Raw genomic sequence first — 15,544 nt, 5'->3', positions numbered from 1 at the left:
GTTGTCCATAATTGCATTCGTTTTTAAATAAAGGACTTAAAGGATTAAAAATTGAAATAAAATTCGAAGAAGTGAAAAACGCCAGAGAAGTAAAACATCTGAAAGGTTCGAGAAGCTCTGACGTAGGAACGTAATCCCGATAAGAGAGTAACGGGGAAGGGAACGATAAGATCGATGCGACGTCGTATCAATTCGCTTGGCAGTGTGAAATCAACGATATTTACGGAGTCACCCTATATAGAGGTAAAGTGACCGCGCGGCTAGAAGGATATCAGAACGGTCTCGCGACACGTTCGCGTGACTTCAGCTTCTAGGAGACCAGTGAACTCGCGGCGAGGATCGAACGTTGTCGTTGATTACGCAGACGACGTTCAGCCCCTGGCGTAGGTACACATGTCGCGTGCAACCGAGACACGCTAACGCGCATGAATCGCTCCGCTGTCAGCGTGCTTTTGCCCCTGAATCCGTTGCGTACGCGTGCACCGCTCGTGTGCGCACACAGATACGCGATCGCATCAGTAAACTGGTTAGCATTGACCTTTTTAATTTGATTTCACCGCGAGATAAATCCGGCAGAGCCGTTTCTACGATTGCATCATGCCCCCGGGATGCAACGATGCATCGTGCGTGTGCGTCTGTGCGTTCGCGAACCAGTGCATGCATAACGATATCGTGTTCCGCGACGGTTGGGTTACCAATGACCCACGAACAGGACTTTCCGTTTCGAATCGCGCGCGGTTACACGCTGACCAATCGCGCGCCGTTTCTTCCTAGAATGGGACCAATCGTATCTAGTCACGCTAGATTCACGGACATTGACCGGGTAAATTAGATGCTTTTTAAAATTGGTCTATTCGTATAAATTGCTAAAAAATAATATTTATTAGTTCTGCAATTTTGAATATAGAATCTGAAATGGTTCGAACTGATATAAAATTAACCTGAAAATTGTCAGTGTTTTCTTTTTCACGGATTACTTGGATATGTTATTTCGATATAACAAAAATGGAAACGAGTATTTCTTGTTTAAATACGTATACTAGTATGAGTACTAAGTTAGATGGTTTGTTAAGATTAAAATATTCGTATAAATTGCTAGAAAATAATATTTATTGGTTCTGCAATTTTGAATATAGAATCTGAAATGGTTCGACGAACTGATATAAAATTAACTTGAAAATTATCAGTGTTTTCTTTTTCACGGATTACTTGGATATGTTATTTCGATATAACAAAAATGGAAACAAGTATTTCTTGTTTAAATACGTATACTAGGACGAGTACTAAGTTAGATGGTTTTTTAAGATTAAAATATTCGTATAAATTGCTAGAAAATAATATTTATTAGTTCAGCAATTCTAAATATAGAATCTGAAGTGTATCTCAATATTATTACTTGGATATGTTATTTCGATATAACAAAAATGGAAACAAGGCGTAAACAAGCGTTTTAAGACTTAATTATAACATAAGTTATCTGTAATAAAGGGTTAATACCGATATCAGTTTCTCACAATTGTGTTTCAACCCTTCGAGCAACCTATCGAGTTGCTATCGATATTTTGTGACACATTTTCATATTTATAAGTTTTGTCAAAGAATATATTTAAACTATTTGAATAGATCACAAATTAAAATTGGCACCCAGTGTCCCTTACTTTTCTATTTAAGTTTAGATAATCCCGTACGCTAAAGAAAAATCTCACTAATCAGTCGTCAATGTCTCGACGTCGCTACTAAAAAAGAAAATTTCATTTCACGTTACGAAGAATCACGGTAAATTATCGTTGGTTCATTAGCATTCTGTATCCCATCGCGTGGCTCGACGATGACTGCAAAACTTTTCTACTTGACATACGGTAGCTCGACGTACGTGAGGCCCCATCCATTAACTTGTCTATTAACACTGATACGCATCGATTTCCTAGAATCATGAGATGAAGTCAAACAACTATCGGAGTAAGTTACCGTTTACTCATTAGCATTCTAATATCGTATCGCGAGATTCAACGGTAGATTGTTTCTTTTTCGACGCGCGTTAGCGACGGGGCCCAAAAATTAAATTGTCCGATTAATACCGACACGTATCGAATTCCTAAAATCGTTTCGTGACACGGAACATGCATCGAAATTGTCGTTGGTCTTGTATCGTTCTGTTTCGCGTCGTGTGGTTGGACCGATGTTAAACTTTTCCTTCGTCGATATACAGTAGCGATAGGACCCAATCCATTCGCTTGTCTATTAATACTGATACGTATCGAATTCCTGGAATCATGTTACGGTGTGAAACAGGTATTGGAAGCAAGTAATCATCGGTTCGGTAGCATTTTCTCTGTTGTTGTGTGGGCTAACGGTGATCCACGGCATTTTATTATTCAACGATAAGATACATTGTTTAACTGTATTAATATCGATACGTATCAGTCCTATAGAATCGTACGATCCTATACTATCGAATAGATAAGTTGTTTGAAGAAGCCGATTTGCTAGAATTCCGTGTAGCGTAGATAGAAAATTAACTGCAGGGGGTTCTCAGAGATTAAAAAGACAACGCTTACACCTTCGTCAATTCTTCTTCTAACGACGAACTTATCTAGCTATCGTTTGTATTTGTTTGGAGTTGCACAAACGATGATTCGATATATGATATCATATCGAAATACAAATAGAACGATTCGTATTTTTGTCATACTTTCTCTTTTCGAGTGGAGAAAAATGCATCGACAATTACTCTCTTTTATATAAAATAATGCAACAATACTGGTTGTTACATTCTGCAAACACGAGTCATATTTCTGGGGAACTCAAACCGTGTTACGTTTGATCAATTTAAAGTGCTCGATATTTTATTAAATGTGTCTAAAAACGAGAAGCAAAATTTAGAGTTAAAATTTAAAAAGTTTTAAAAAGTGTCAGTCTGTCTATCTGTACAGGATGGTCTGAATCTATTTATGGTTTCTTTAACGACCAGAGGAGACTTTGCTACGTTCAGAATAAATTCTACCTTTTTTAAAACACTAAAAAATCCTAATTACTTGTTTTCTAATATAATATACAGTGTCCAAACAATAATCTACACGCTATCGAATCATTTTTCGACCATTTTCGATTCATCTTCGTGGTTCGCGAATATTTGATTTATATTGATTCGCGATGACTCAGTACAAAGTTTCCGTTACATGTCGCGTGGGCCACCAATGATCCACCGCGACCGTTCACGATAGATTTTTCGCTTCCTGTCGCGTAGGTTCACTGGTCACCCACAGAGCTTCCTTTGTTCTTCGTTGAATGGATCGACGATGATTCACGGATAAAGTTTACGTAACGCGTGGATCACTGATCTACTCTGAAGTCCCTGTTCCATACTCGATGGGAACATTGATCGTGAAAAGCAGACGCTTCGACTTCTAATCGGAGCAGATTCACCGATCATATAGCGAGAGACTCTTTCTCGTTGGGTTGGTTCGTTCTGCACAAACTTTCAATTATCGCGTGGGTTGTTAATAAACCATAGACCATCGTTGTTGGAATACTCGACGTCTTAAACGCCAGACTTCCTAATTTCTGTAAAAGACGCTCGAAGAAACGTGACTCGGTGCGAAAATGGACGGTGTCACGGGCTTTTAACAACCATAAATCTCAAGTTTCTCGTCCAAACGTTCCACTACTAACTTCCTGCTTGAAAAATAACCTTCAAACCTTGTATTTTCTAGCGTTTGGTCTTCTTAATTATTAAATCTCTTGAATTCTGCGCAATAGAAGTGATTTTCCTCAAAATTTAATCCTCGAATGGACGAAATCTCGTACTATAATTTTCACTTGTTTCTTTTTTCAGAATTATTCTTCCCTATGTTGCGTTTATTGAACCTTCGAGCTTCGAGTCGTCATCTTAAGGTTTCAGTGCCTCAAGAATCATCTCATTTGCGCTTCTTATTAAATTACCTTTTAATCCTCTGCGGTCGAAGACCTTACCGATAGCCATTCTTTCTCATTTTTAATAGACGCAAACTTATAAAAAATTTCGTATAAATACCAATAGCATCCAATATATCTCTAACAATACCGTGTACCTAAATCACTGTTAATGCGTTTGAGGAATTCTATAAGGTATGTGACTGCCATTGTGCTTCGAAAAAAATCAATTCCTAATTTCTTTTGCTCTGGAATACTCAATCGTAGGCATTTAAATGGCTACCACGCTGCGGGGTTAACGTATCAAAATACTCGTTCAGGCACACGACGCCGGTCGAATGTTAAACTTATCCGCTATATTCACGCGCGACACGTCATTGGAGCGCCAGCTTTACGAACTCCAGACATGCTCGCGTGACTTAGGCTACTTCGAAACCGCTGAACTCTCCCCGGTCGACAATCGAACCGTAGCCTATCTCGCTTGCTCCCCCGGGCCGATCGTGCAATATTCAACCCTCTATGAATACGTGGGACGCGTGGGTGTACCGGTACAGTTAGGTCTACATACCTCAGTGGTTTCCAAAACGAAAAACGCGTTTCTTTAAACGACTGTCGTCTTTTCAACGACCTTCTTTAAATCGAAAGACGTTGATCACCGCCTGGCAAGGTGGTAGTTGCAAGACGAACGATGAAGACGGAATCCACGAGACAGAGGTGTTCAAAATGGCTGCACCTTTCGCGCAAAGACCATTAAAAATAGAAATTGTCTGAGCTCTATCTAAACTGTTTTTCGACGTTAAACTCTTGAAATATAGAACATAATAAATGGGACCCATGTTTTTTATACAGAGAAACTGAATTACTAATTATAATGTTTTTGAGTATCGTTTCTTATTTCAGATATTCTCGTTAAAATGCAAATAACGTGGGAGAAGCGTTCAAGATGGCTAAACATGTGAAAAAGGAAACGTTTGTTTGAGAGCCCCTGATCTACAGGATGCCATGTTTCACCGACTTCGCACGCCATTCTTTGCATGAAACAACGCGCATAGATGAATGCGAAACGCATTCGTTGTCAACGAAGTCGTCCAAATACTATTTGGGCATGTATCCAACCTGTCCTCAGTTTTTGATTTACTATTATAGATTACTCGAGATACCGACTTCCGGTTTGCACGCAACACGTTTTATCGCGCACCGTCGATCGTCATTTTCAAGTTCGTCGTGAATAATGTTTAAGCTTGGCGCTCCGACGCTCGACGTTCGCGTCTCATTTTATTCGCGGAATAATAATTATTCATACACGATTATTCATACGGACTTGGTCGCTAAATTGGCGCAATCAAGTTGTTCGATCTCGCGTTTAAAATACGCGGTACAAAGAATCTTTGAATTGGACGAATAGAATTGCAGTCGAGAATTTCGATGTTACAGAATATGTTCTAGATTAATAAACCAATCTTTTGCAAACCATTTTTTGCTATTGAATATGTATAATGTATGTATAACGAATTTTATACGAACTATGCTTCTACAGATTATATTGCCAAGTTCGTTTACGTGAGAATTCGATAATTTCCGTTTGAATTAATAGCCAATAATGGCCAATATCAGTGTTTCCATTTTCCACGTTTTTTTCTAGCATAATTCTTATTCCAGAACGACACACTTTGGTTGACAAGTTTAGTTTTGAATCATCTGCTATATGCATACGAACGGGTCCACTTCCGGTGTATGACGTTATTCGCGATACCAACACGCACGACACGTGGCATATCGTTCTAAAAATTTTATTCGAATAAGGCTAGAACTCCGCAAAAATTAAATTTAATTCTTGTTTTATCATAAAATTCTTTTCTTGGAAGAATAAAATTTTTAAACAGAATCGTGTCTCGTGGGGATCAATTAAACTACTGAGACAAATTTTAGTTTTAAATTAAAAAAACCCCTTCAAGGACATTACGTTTTAAATAAATTTTCAAATTATGTTTGGTAACACGAACTGGCCAAATTATAGAACTGGTATTCATCAATTAAATCTATCTGCTTTACGCGCGAATCCTTTTACTCTGATCTCAGAATCGAAACAGCTTTGGTTTTCGATGATCCAATTTGATTTAACAGATTTGGATCATCCGATTTGGGTGATCGGCTTTATGTTAACCATGAGACGCTACAGTGGTTGGCCAAAGATTTCTCGTTAACAGCTATATTAGGCTGGTAGATAGAAAGTTTCGCATAGTTTTAAATGCTAGAACAAAATTCAACTAATATTTAATATTGTTTCTATCAAAGGTGGATAAAGACAGCGCTTAAAGTTTGATCATTTTTGATAAAACGATTGTTAAAATGATTGTTAAAGTAACTTAGCGGTATCTTCCTTTTCCAGGTTTTTTCAACCTTGTCGGAGCGAAACAAAACCATAACTCAACTTGACTCGACTCGACTCGACTTGACTCGTTTTGGGAACTTCCGAAGCTTGACTCGACTCGACTCGTGGGGTTTCGGAACTTGACTCGACTCGACCCGAAACCTTCGTGAATCTTCGGAACCCGACCCGACTCGAGATACATTCATACTCTTCGACTCTAAATTGTGAAACGAACAAATAAAAATTGAATTATTCAATCAAGCAAACGTCAACATATAATTCGTCTGCTATTCGAAAGAACGTCCAAAGCGTGAATCTCCTCAGTTCACGAACGTCGACGCGCAGAAAGATCTTTAGACGCGTAAAAGATCACTGAGGGGTGGAGGGCGAAGGAGGTATTCGCCATTAGGCCGAAAAGATTCCACGGTTAGCATTTCCCATGTAGGTAATAGCGGACCTTGGAGCTGGGGAGGACGGGAACAAAGGGGCTGGTGGGAAGGAAGATTTCTCTGGCAGCAGGATTTCGGAGAAACCTGCGTTCGCAAAAGAGTCTTACAACGGGGGGGCCCTCTCTCCGCGTTCCCTCGTTATTCACGCGAGGCCCCCTGGCTCGCCCTCTCTTGCAGAAACTTAAAAAGACCCACGACGGATCCCTGAACGGACTCGTCGGGCCTTCGACCCTTTTGTTTCGTAACCGAAACTAGTTTCTCGGATACGGTGCGGGAACTCGACCGTCGAAACTGTTCTGCGAGTTTCGGTCAATTGGTGGCCGAGAATGACGCGTGCTTGGTAAGTCATGGCGACTACATAGTACAGTGTACGGGGCTACGTCATGGAAATTTCCACGTCCAACACCTTTCCTCTCTCCTCCCTACTTTTGCTGTTTCGTGTTCTTCCTTGCCTTTTCCCCTTCTTCCTTCCTTCCTTCCTCCCCTCCCTTCCTATTACTCCGACCCCTTCTTCGCTATTCTGTCATCCTAACCTCTCGGTTTCTGCTACGTTTCCCCTTCCAAGCCCTCGCCGGAGCTCTTTTCGTCTTGGTTCCGTGAGCTCCATGGCGTTTCGAACGCGTCGACGGTTCGGTCACCGCGCGTTTTCCGCGTCTACCTTCCGCGAACTTAATTGCCGACACGAACGCGGTAAAACCTACACGCGAAACCGCACATTTCCGTTTTCTCCTGCGCGGAAGGAGGGGGTAGGGGGGGGGGGAGGAGGACGGCCGCAAACTTAACGTCCTTGCACGGAGGACCTTCGCAACCGAGAGAGTTCAACGACAATCTGGTTGTGTATGAAAATTAAACGCGCGAAAATGTTGTTAAACAAACTTGAAACGTTGATCGTTCTTCGAAACGGTTAAAAAACGTATGGCCGATGCTCGTGTGTCATTTGTGCAATAAAAATGACAATCTAAATCGTAAAATAAAATTATATTTCACGATGAGCGAATAACAGCTTATTTTCGATAAATGTTGAAAATGTGCTGTTGTTAAGTTCGCAAATTACCAATTGTTATCGATCGTTTAAAAAAAATTTAACCGGTTCTGCTTTATGTCAGATCCATCGAGTTTATAAAAACTGTTGTATACTTGACGTTTTCTCGAAAGACACATTGACGTGGAAAATATGTTACGTGTTTGTTTACCGCATTATTCGATGTTACGAAAGTTCATCGAGATTACAGGAAAACAGCAACTACAATGCTTTTTCCACCCGGTTATTATTAGTAATATTTACTTAATAAAATTTTGAAACTATGTCACGTGAACTTGAACTTAATTATAGGACGTATTCCAAAATCATAATAATCCACGAGGTTAAAAATTTTCTAAATAATTACTTTGTTTACCTAATTTTAGGAGAATTTATTATTTATTTGTTTCTATGACTCTTATAGTGTAACTCTTTGACCCTTTGTAAATAATTTCTGAATACACTAAACAACTATATGAAGCCATCTTTTACTACCAAATAAAGGTTACTTCAGCTTTAAAAAGTTCATTCAGACAAATCTGAAGAGAAATAAAAAATGTTATTGATAATGACAGTGTTATTGTTTATAACTAGGAAATAAGATTTGTATCGAGCGAAAGGCAAGAAACATATATTTTAAAATATTCTTAGATATGTTCGTACAGAAACCAGTGTCTCATTGGTCAATTGATCCGTAAATTAATCTGACCATTTCCATACATTGGACCTTGTATCCGAATTCTGACAACACATTAGTATCTCACGTATGAGTCGTTAGAGTGGTAGGTGATTATTGAAATACGTCGTTAAAAGGGGATTCTAATAATTCTATAATTCAGGAATGATAGATAAGAATACTGAAAATAACGATACAAAAAAAAATATACAGAATGACATACACGGAAGATGTAAAGGAAAAACACAATGGAAGGTTTATTTCATGCTCTACTATCTTCCTCGGATCCAGTTTATCCACTTTATCAAGAAACGTATCAATTGCAAGAAAAAAAGATATACTGCGTACAGGCATTATTAATTTATTGGCGGATACAGAAGCTGTAGCTTTCCACAAGCCTTCATCAAACGAATGAAGACTAATGACGAGTTTGATGATGACTTTAACGATATCACTTCTATTTTACATGACTCAGATACGGATTAGACTTAACACGTGTTTAAATACAGATGTATTTGTAGTTTATACGATAATAAACACAAATTTCATGTTGAAGAAGTCATGTGTACTCTTTCACGTCACACTGTCGAGCTTTCAAATAATTACACATAATTGAAACGACTATAACAAGCTCAAAAAAATATTTTCAAACGATTCACACCGCCATGATTTTGAAAAACAACCCCTTTGCAACTATCTCACGTTAAGTCGGTATATGAATTTGTTTCCAAGCCGGATTCTCTTTTTAGTCTCCCGTGTGGCGGTCTTTTTGAAGAATCTCTCGAAGGATACTACAAATTCGCCTTTCCCCGCTCTAACTCTAGTCATATCCGATATCACGTGTCGATACCAGCTTCTCGAGTATCCAAGCGTCTCGTGTAGCATGCCCGGATAATTTTTGTTCCTTTCTTTTTTTCGAGTATCTCACGAACAACCCGGTGTCAAAGACATCATGAGCCCAGAAGCCTTTTCCCAAGCATCGACCGTCTCTAACAGCCACTAATGACTCTAATCAAACGTCCTTCTCTACGGAGAAAAATTAACTCGCACTTGAACCCAACGCGATCCATCGTTCGAAGAGAGTTCGATCATCCGTTCGATAGATAAAGTCAACGTTCGGTAACCGAGTCGTAAGACGATCTACGAGCTAGTCGATAATCGATCGAGGTCAACGGTAGATACCAAGAGCAACTCGAGGTGTTCCGGAACACGAGCAATCAAATTTCTAATCGTCATTTGTAACTAGAAACATTTTAATCGACACGATAATCGTCGAAGTTTCAATTTGCATTAAAGTCTTGCGTCTCTGAAACAAAGTGTTTTGGGACTTATTGCTTTTCACCAAGGCGAATTAATGAAGTTAATCAAGACTTGTTATTATAGATTTCAAGACCTTACTATGGGAAGCACTTTTCCCTTTCTCGATATAGTATTTTCCTTTTGCCTTTTGAGAGCCTCCAAAATCATACTTTCTGTGAACCACTGTTTGAGGAACAAGTTTTGTTTGATATTGTAGCGATTGTTTGTTAAAATATGATTCTATTAACGTTGATTTTATCGTTTTTCACGGTAACAGTGAATTTTGGAACGGAACTATGTAACAGAGATATTTTTGTTATCAGTAATGTTAACACTTTTCTAAGCTGCACGCAGAAGCTTTGCCTAAACTTCTATAAATACGAGTATTAATAACATAGAAGAGAATAACGTAACTAAGATGAAGTAATAACGTGGATATAAAAAAATTCGTACTCAGATTTGTGTAATTTACAATAATGACGAGTCCTGTTCGACACGGATTACAGGATCGCATCTGGTGCGGTGATTTTGGAGCAGCTCCAACTGGATCCTCGGGGCAGGAAGAAGTAAATTCTAGTACGAACCCGGATCGAAGGAGATTTGTTTCTTTGTAAACAATCTACGCCTTCACGGAGACTACGTTCAATGGTATCGGATTGATGTGTTTAGAGTATCGTGAATTTCGTTCGTAAAATGCTATTTCGGAAATGGTTCGAAAAAGTGGCCTGTTTTTAAACGCTCAAAGAAACTGCCAAATTGCGTACATTTCGACGAACAATTACTCAAGAACATCCAGAAATAAATTTATTTTTATTATATTTCAATCGGTATTCGTCGTTAAAATTCTATGGTTCTCGTTTGATTTAAAAAATCTTAATTATATTCTATTTTATAAATGTGCAACATAGAACGCAAAATTCTAAACGAGACAATATCATTCAAAGTGTACTTAATTCTATATCATTAGAAAAAAAAATTAAACTCATTTGTATTGTTATCACTACGTAAATAATTTATTACTCAAAATTACTACTCTCCAACAATTTTTCAATGTTTTACGTTCATTCTAAAATACCCTGAATTCCTTTAAAATAAATAATAAATTTAAATTTAATTTTCGATTATACAGGATGTTCGGCCACACCTGGGAAAAATTTTAATGGGAGATTCTAGAGGTCAAAATAAGACGAAAATCAAGAATACCAATTTGTTGATGGAGGCTTTGTTAATAAGTTATTAACGTTTGAAGTTCCGCCCGTACCGAATTTTTTTCTCGAAAATGCATAGGATTTCGGGGTTATGTGTAATGACCAAAAATGATTGTAATTGACCCCCGCAACCGAAAATAATTTTTCCAGACCGATTTGAAATTTTTTTTTTCCTTCGAGAAATTTCATACATTCTCGAATTTTTTTCTAGAAAGTGGGTAGGATTTCGGGAGTATGTGTAATAACCAAAAATGATTGTAATTGACCCCCGCAACCGAAAATAATTTTTCCAGAACGATTTGAAATTTTTGAATTTAATTGTTAAAATAAAATTAAACTATCATTTGTATTGTTATCACTACGTAAATACAATTTATTATTCAAAATTACTACTCTCCAACAATTTTTGAATGTTTTACGTTCATCCTTAAATACCCTGAATCCCTTTAAAATGAATAATAAATTTAAATTAAATTTTCAATTATATAAAAATAAACTTTAATATAAAAAAAAGGTTCCTGCGATAAATAAAGCGCCACCATGTTTCGGAAGCAGTAACACTATCTACACTGAAATAATGAATTTATCTGAATGCGACGCAGAACAAAAGTTTCTCGACAACGTATATCGCGTTATGATTTTAAAAAAAAACTGTACAATCACGGAAGCAATCGACGTATGATTTATCTTCTCTCTTTAGAATTTTCAAGCCTGAATCAGTGCAACGGAAATTTTTCACGACAATTTCTCTGAACGACATCGATACATATCGATCGGTATTATCTAAGAAAATCTATGCGAATCTTTGAAGCGATTGTTCGTGGAACCCTCATCGCGTATCATGCAACCGGGAGCATACCGTACTAACCAATATCGATATAAAACGAGATAGCAGATAAGCGACAGATAAACGTTCATTTAAAAAAAACTAAATAGAAGTTCAATATTTTTACTAATAATAAATTCCATCGTTTCCTATTGACTTTTCTCATGTTTTTCTTCGAGAGAAAGAATCCTCCCAGATTTCTAAATCGTTTTCTTCCAAGGGAACCATCAAATGTATCAACAAAATCGATCAGTGGCAATTTGAAATAGTAAAAATGCAAGTCACGGACGAACACGATATAAAATACGCCCAATCATATTTGTGCAATAGTTTAGATATCTGGCATTACAGTCAGATGTAGCAAAAATCACGGAAACTTTCAGGGTGACACGATGGAACGGAATCGATGGTAGAAGCTAGTGTCTTTACGATTGCAAATCGACCACTATCGCGATCGAACAACAAATGAAACGCAACTAGTAGGAACGTACGTCGAAAAACGAAACCTAGCATTAAATAGCAATAACGACGTTTGTCGACACAGCCGTGCCGTACTTTCCGCGGTTGCATTCGCGTCGCGACCTCCTTTTATTAATTCCACGTGACACTTATAATTCAGGTGAAAATTACTCCATGCTTACTCAACGTTAATATGCTTCGCGATAACGATACCTGATGCGCGAAACTGTGGGAAACACTGCAACATAGAAGGAAACTCGTCCACAACCGCGTGCTCGAATAAAGGGGACTTCCAGTTACTTCCACGAATCGTGCCGCGTTTACAAATATAATACATTCAAGCTAAATGTAAAAATATTCTGCAATATTTCATAACATAACGTCAGAGTTTTTGCAACGATTTGGTCGTATTTCCAGTCCTAACAAGAGTTAAGGCAGAATCGGATCGATGCAAATTCGAAGTCCTTGAGTTTTGATTTTTAACGAATAACAATAATAATATTATTATTCGATGAACTTGTAAAACTAATGTAGATTAGTTATATGTAATAATACGAAGATTTAATAAGAAACTTTGTACAAGAAGTCCAGATAATGAAATTTAGATTCGGATCAAAATAGACCCGAACTCTGCCATTGAAAGACTAATGCTCGGTGAGCTTGTAATATTATTCTATTATTTGAACTAAATTCTGCAACGTTGGACTTGGACTCCAATTTTCCAGAGATTTCTTGCTATTGTTATTAATTTTCGTATCGACGATTCTCGTTAAGTTTCGTGCGACGCGTCTAGTGTATTGCATAAGCAAAATGTACGCATTGGTATCGGCGCTTAGCGTGGTAAATATTTGTTTAATTGCGTTTAGAATCGTGCTGGCTTGTTTAGGTTCCACGTGTTCGCGTTGTGTCTTTCACGGCGTCGACATTAAATATCCATTTGAATTAGTTCTTCGAACCGACTATTTCAATTGCAAATAAGTCTGCGAGCCCGAAACGAACTCGTTACTTGTATAATTGGAATATAGTTATTTAAATAACTTCGAATAGAAATACGTTATTCAAGGTAAATAATAACAGATTTTACAGATTATACAACGCGAAATAATAAATTTATATTGCAAACGAAAATTAAATGTTTTCATTGAAATTTTCACGTTTGCAATTATTTTTTGTAAATTGTTCTGGGTCAATATTTACGTTTTGTACGTATATTTTTTTATAAAATCACGCAAGGTTTGAGTGAACAGTAACAGCACGGACCAGATATTAAAATGTCGATTTCAGGATTTTGAATAGGCTTTCCATCTCGACGCTACCGATTTCTATTTCTTTCCCGATGCCATGTTCCTATTTATACACACGGCGGTCAGGAATACTTCCGCTGGGATTTAATTAATTCTCACGCGATCAGATGATCGCCTCTGTCAATGTAACCGTTAATCCGCGATAAGTTCGTTCCGTCGGCGTTTCGTTGCACAATTTTTAATTAAAACCTTTCTCTTCGCCAACGCCGCTACACAGAAATTATTTCTACTGCTCGATGTAACTTTTATTTACCACAACACCAAAACAGAATAATCTACGATAAACAATCGAGACGTCAATGTATACGTTTAATAATATGTAGCTTTTATTTACCACAACACTAATAGAATTGTCAGAAATAAATAAACAGCCACCATAAACAATCGATACGTCAGTCCCAACACGTAAACATTTACTAATCATCTACTTTATTTAATCTAGAACTGTATGTAGTCTAGAACCTTCGATAAGTCTATTTTTAATTTTTTTAAATGAGCAAAGCTATTATTATTTTCGAATTTGTAAGATATCTTCGGCACATGTGTCTTTATCGTCCGTACTAAAATTTTCAAAACTCGATAATTATTTCGAACTCACGAAAGGTGAAAGAAAAAATCGACGAGCCGGCTGTAAAATGGGGCCAAAACTGTACTTATCAATATTTCTTGCATAATTTTAGTGCCGACCCACGTTTATACCGAACAAAATGATTTATTGTTTATTCATTTTAGATAAGCAGAGCGGTCAGAGTCGTGAAGGCATGTTCAACAAAACGGGAACAACTGTATCTTCAACAATTTTAAGTATTACACGAAAAAACTGCGTATACCTCTTCGATACGGACCAAATCCATACGACGAAACTCGATAAAAAAGTGTAATAATTAATTCGTCTCTAAATTCGAAAGAACACGTGAAAAATGATCGTCTAGATCAGAACGTTCCTTTAAGCGTCGACGATATTAATTTACGTTAAATTTGATCGATCTAACACAAATATATGTTCTAATTAAACGAAAAACCTTTTAACGTAACTGTCAACGTTGATGATAAAAATATATCGAAGCGGATCCAGCGATGAAAAATATTCTCGTAGCGTCCGGGTTACGCAACGCGGTTCTCGATCGCGGCGAAAATGTATCGTCGACGAATAAAAAGACGCGAGATATCGAAGGGTTGAAAAAGCTAGGGGTAACAAGTTGCAAGGCTCACCTGAAATTTGCCCCCGTGAACTGGCGCTCCTTGGCTCTGCATCTTGTGCGACATCGTCGTTTAAAAAGCTCGGTTTCGTGCCGCGCGTGAAATCGCTCGTGAGAAGGAGCCTTCTGGCAAGCTGCGCGTTTATTCGCGCTCTAAACGAGCGAGTTTCTCTGGTCGATCGTAAACGGTCGGCGGTCGAAGTCTCCTCTCCCGCTACGCCGGTTCGTCCGATTCACTTTTGGCGATCTGAACGGAACGTCGTGGTATATCCACACGCACGAGCACCAATCCAAACACGGTGCTGTGCTAACGAATTTATGTATATATATATATATATATCCCCAGAGGGATACCGCGTGTACCACAGCCCGGGCCTTTGTACCCCAAAAACGCTACAAACGTGCCCGTATATACTTTTCTCTTTCAACGAACCGACCCTGTCGACGTACTAGCTCGCACTGATCCTTCTCCTTTCCTTGCTCCGACTTTCGTTCGCGCTTTCTCCCCTGCCTCTGTCACTTGACCGCTCGGGGGATGTATTGCACGAGCCAAAGGATACAACCGAGGGTGGGGGAGGAATGAATAGACGGAGCTTCCGAGGGGAGAGGGTAAACAACTAGGGGGGAACGGGTTTCGCGTTCGATTGCTGTTCGAATGGAATCGGACACGCGACTGCGACGCGTGGACCGTGTGTCGTCACACGGATGAAACGTGCATGGAAAAACAGAGATCGGTCCCTCTCGATCGGGGCTGGAGAAACGTCGCGAGCGTCGAAGAGACTCGACTAGGAATGACGATCCATGTGGGAGGCCACGGAGC

The 15,544-nt window shown here is 38.5% G+C and overlaps 1 protein-coding gene across 1 annotated transcript in view; it reads right to left on the bottom strand.

Moving 5' to 3' along the window:
• Positions 1-15,544, bottom strand: part of LOC122400175 (proton-coupled amino acid transporter-like protein pathetic) — a 53,416-nt gene extending 37,872 nt beyond the window's left edge. Inside the window, exon 1 of the mRNA XM_043401490.1 lies at positions 14,738-15,544. Within this exon, the coding sequence (XP_043257425.1) occupies positions 14,738-14,791 (54 nt within the window). The 5' untranslated portion in view covers positions 14,792-15,544. The remainder of the gene's footprint in view (positions 1-14,737) is intronic.

This window comes from Colletes gigas, unplaced genomic scaffold, assembly GCF_013123115.1.
Source record: "Colletes gigas isolate AHSC1104 unplaced genomic scaffold, ASM1312311v1 Colletes_gigas_Sc00016, whole genome shotgun sequence".
NCBI classification, from domain to species: domain Eukaryota; kingdom Metazoa; phylum Arthropoda; class Insecta; order Hymenoptera; family Colletidae; genus Colletes; species Colletes gigas.
The sequence above is the reverse complement of the archived record's forward strand: the minus strand, read 5'-3'. Positions and strand labels throughout refer to the sequence as shown.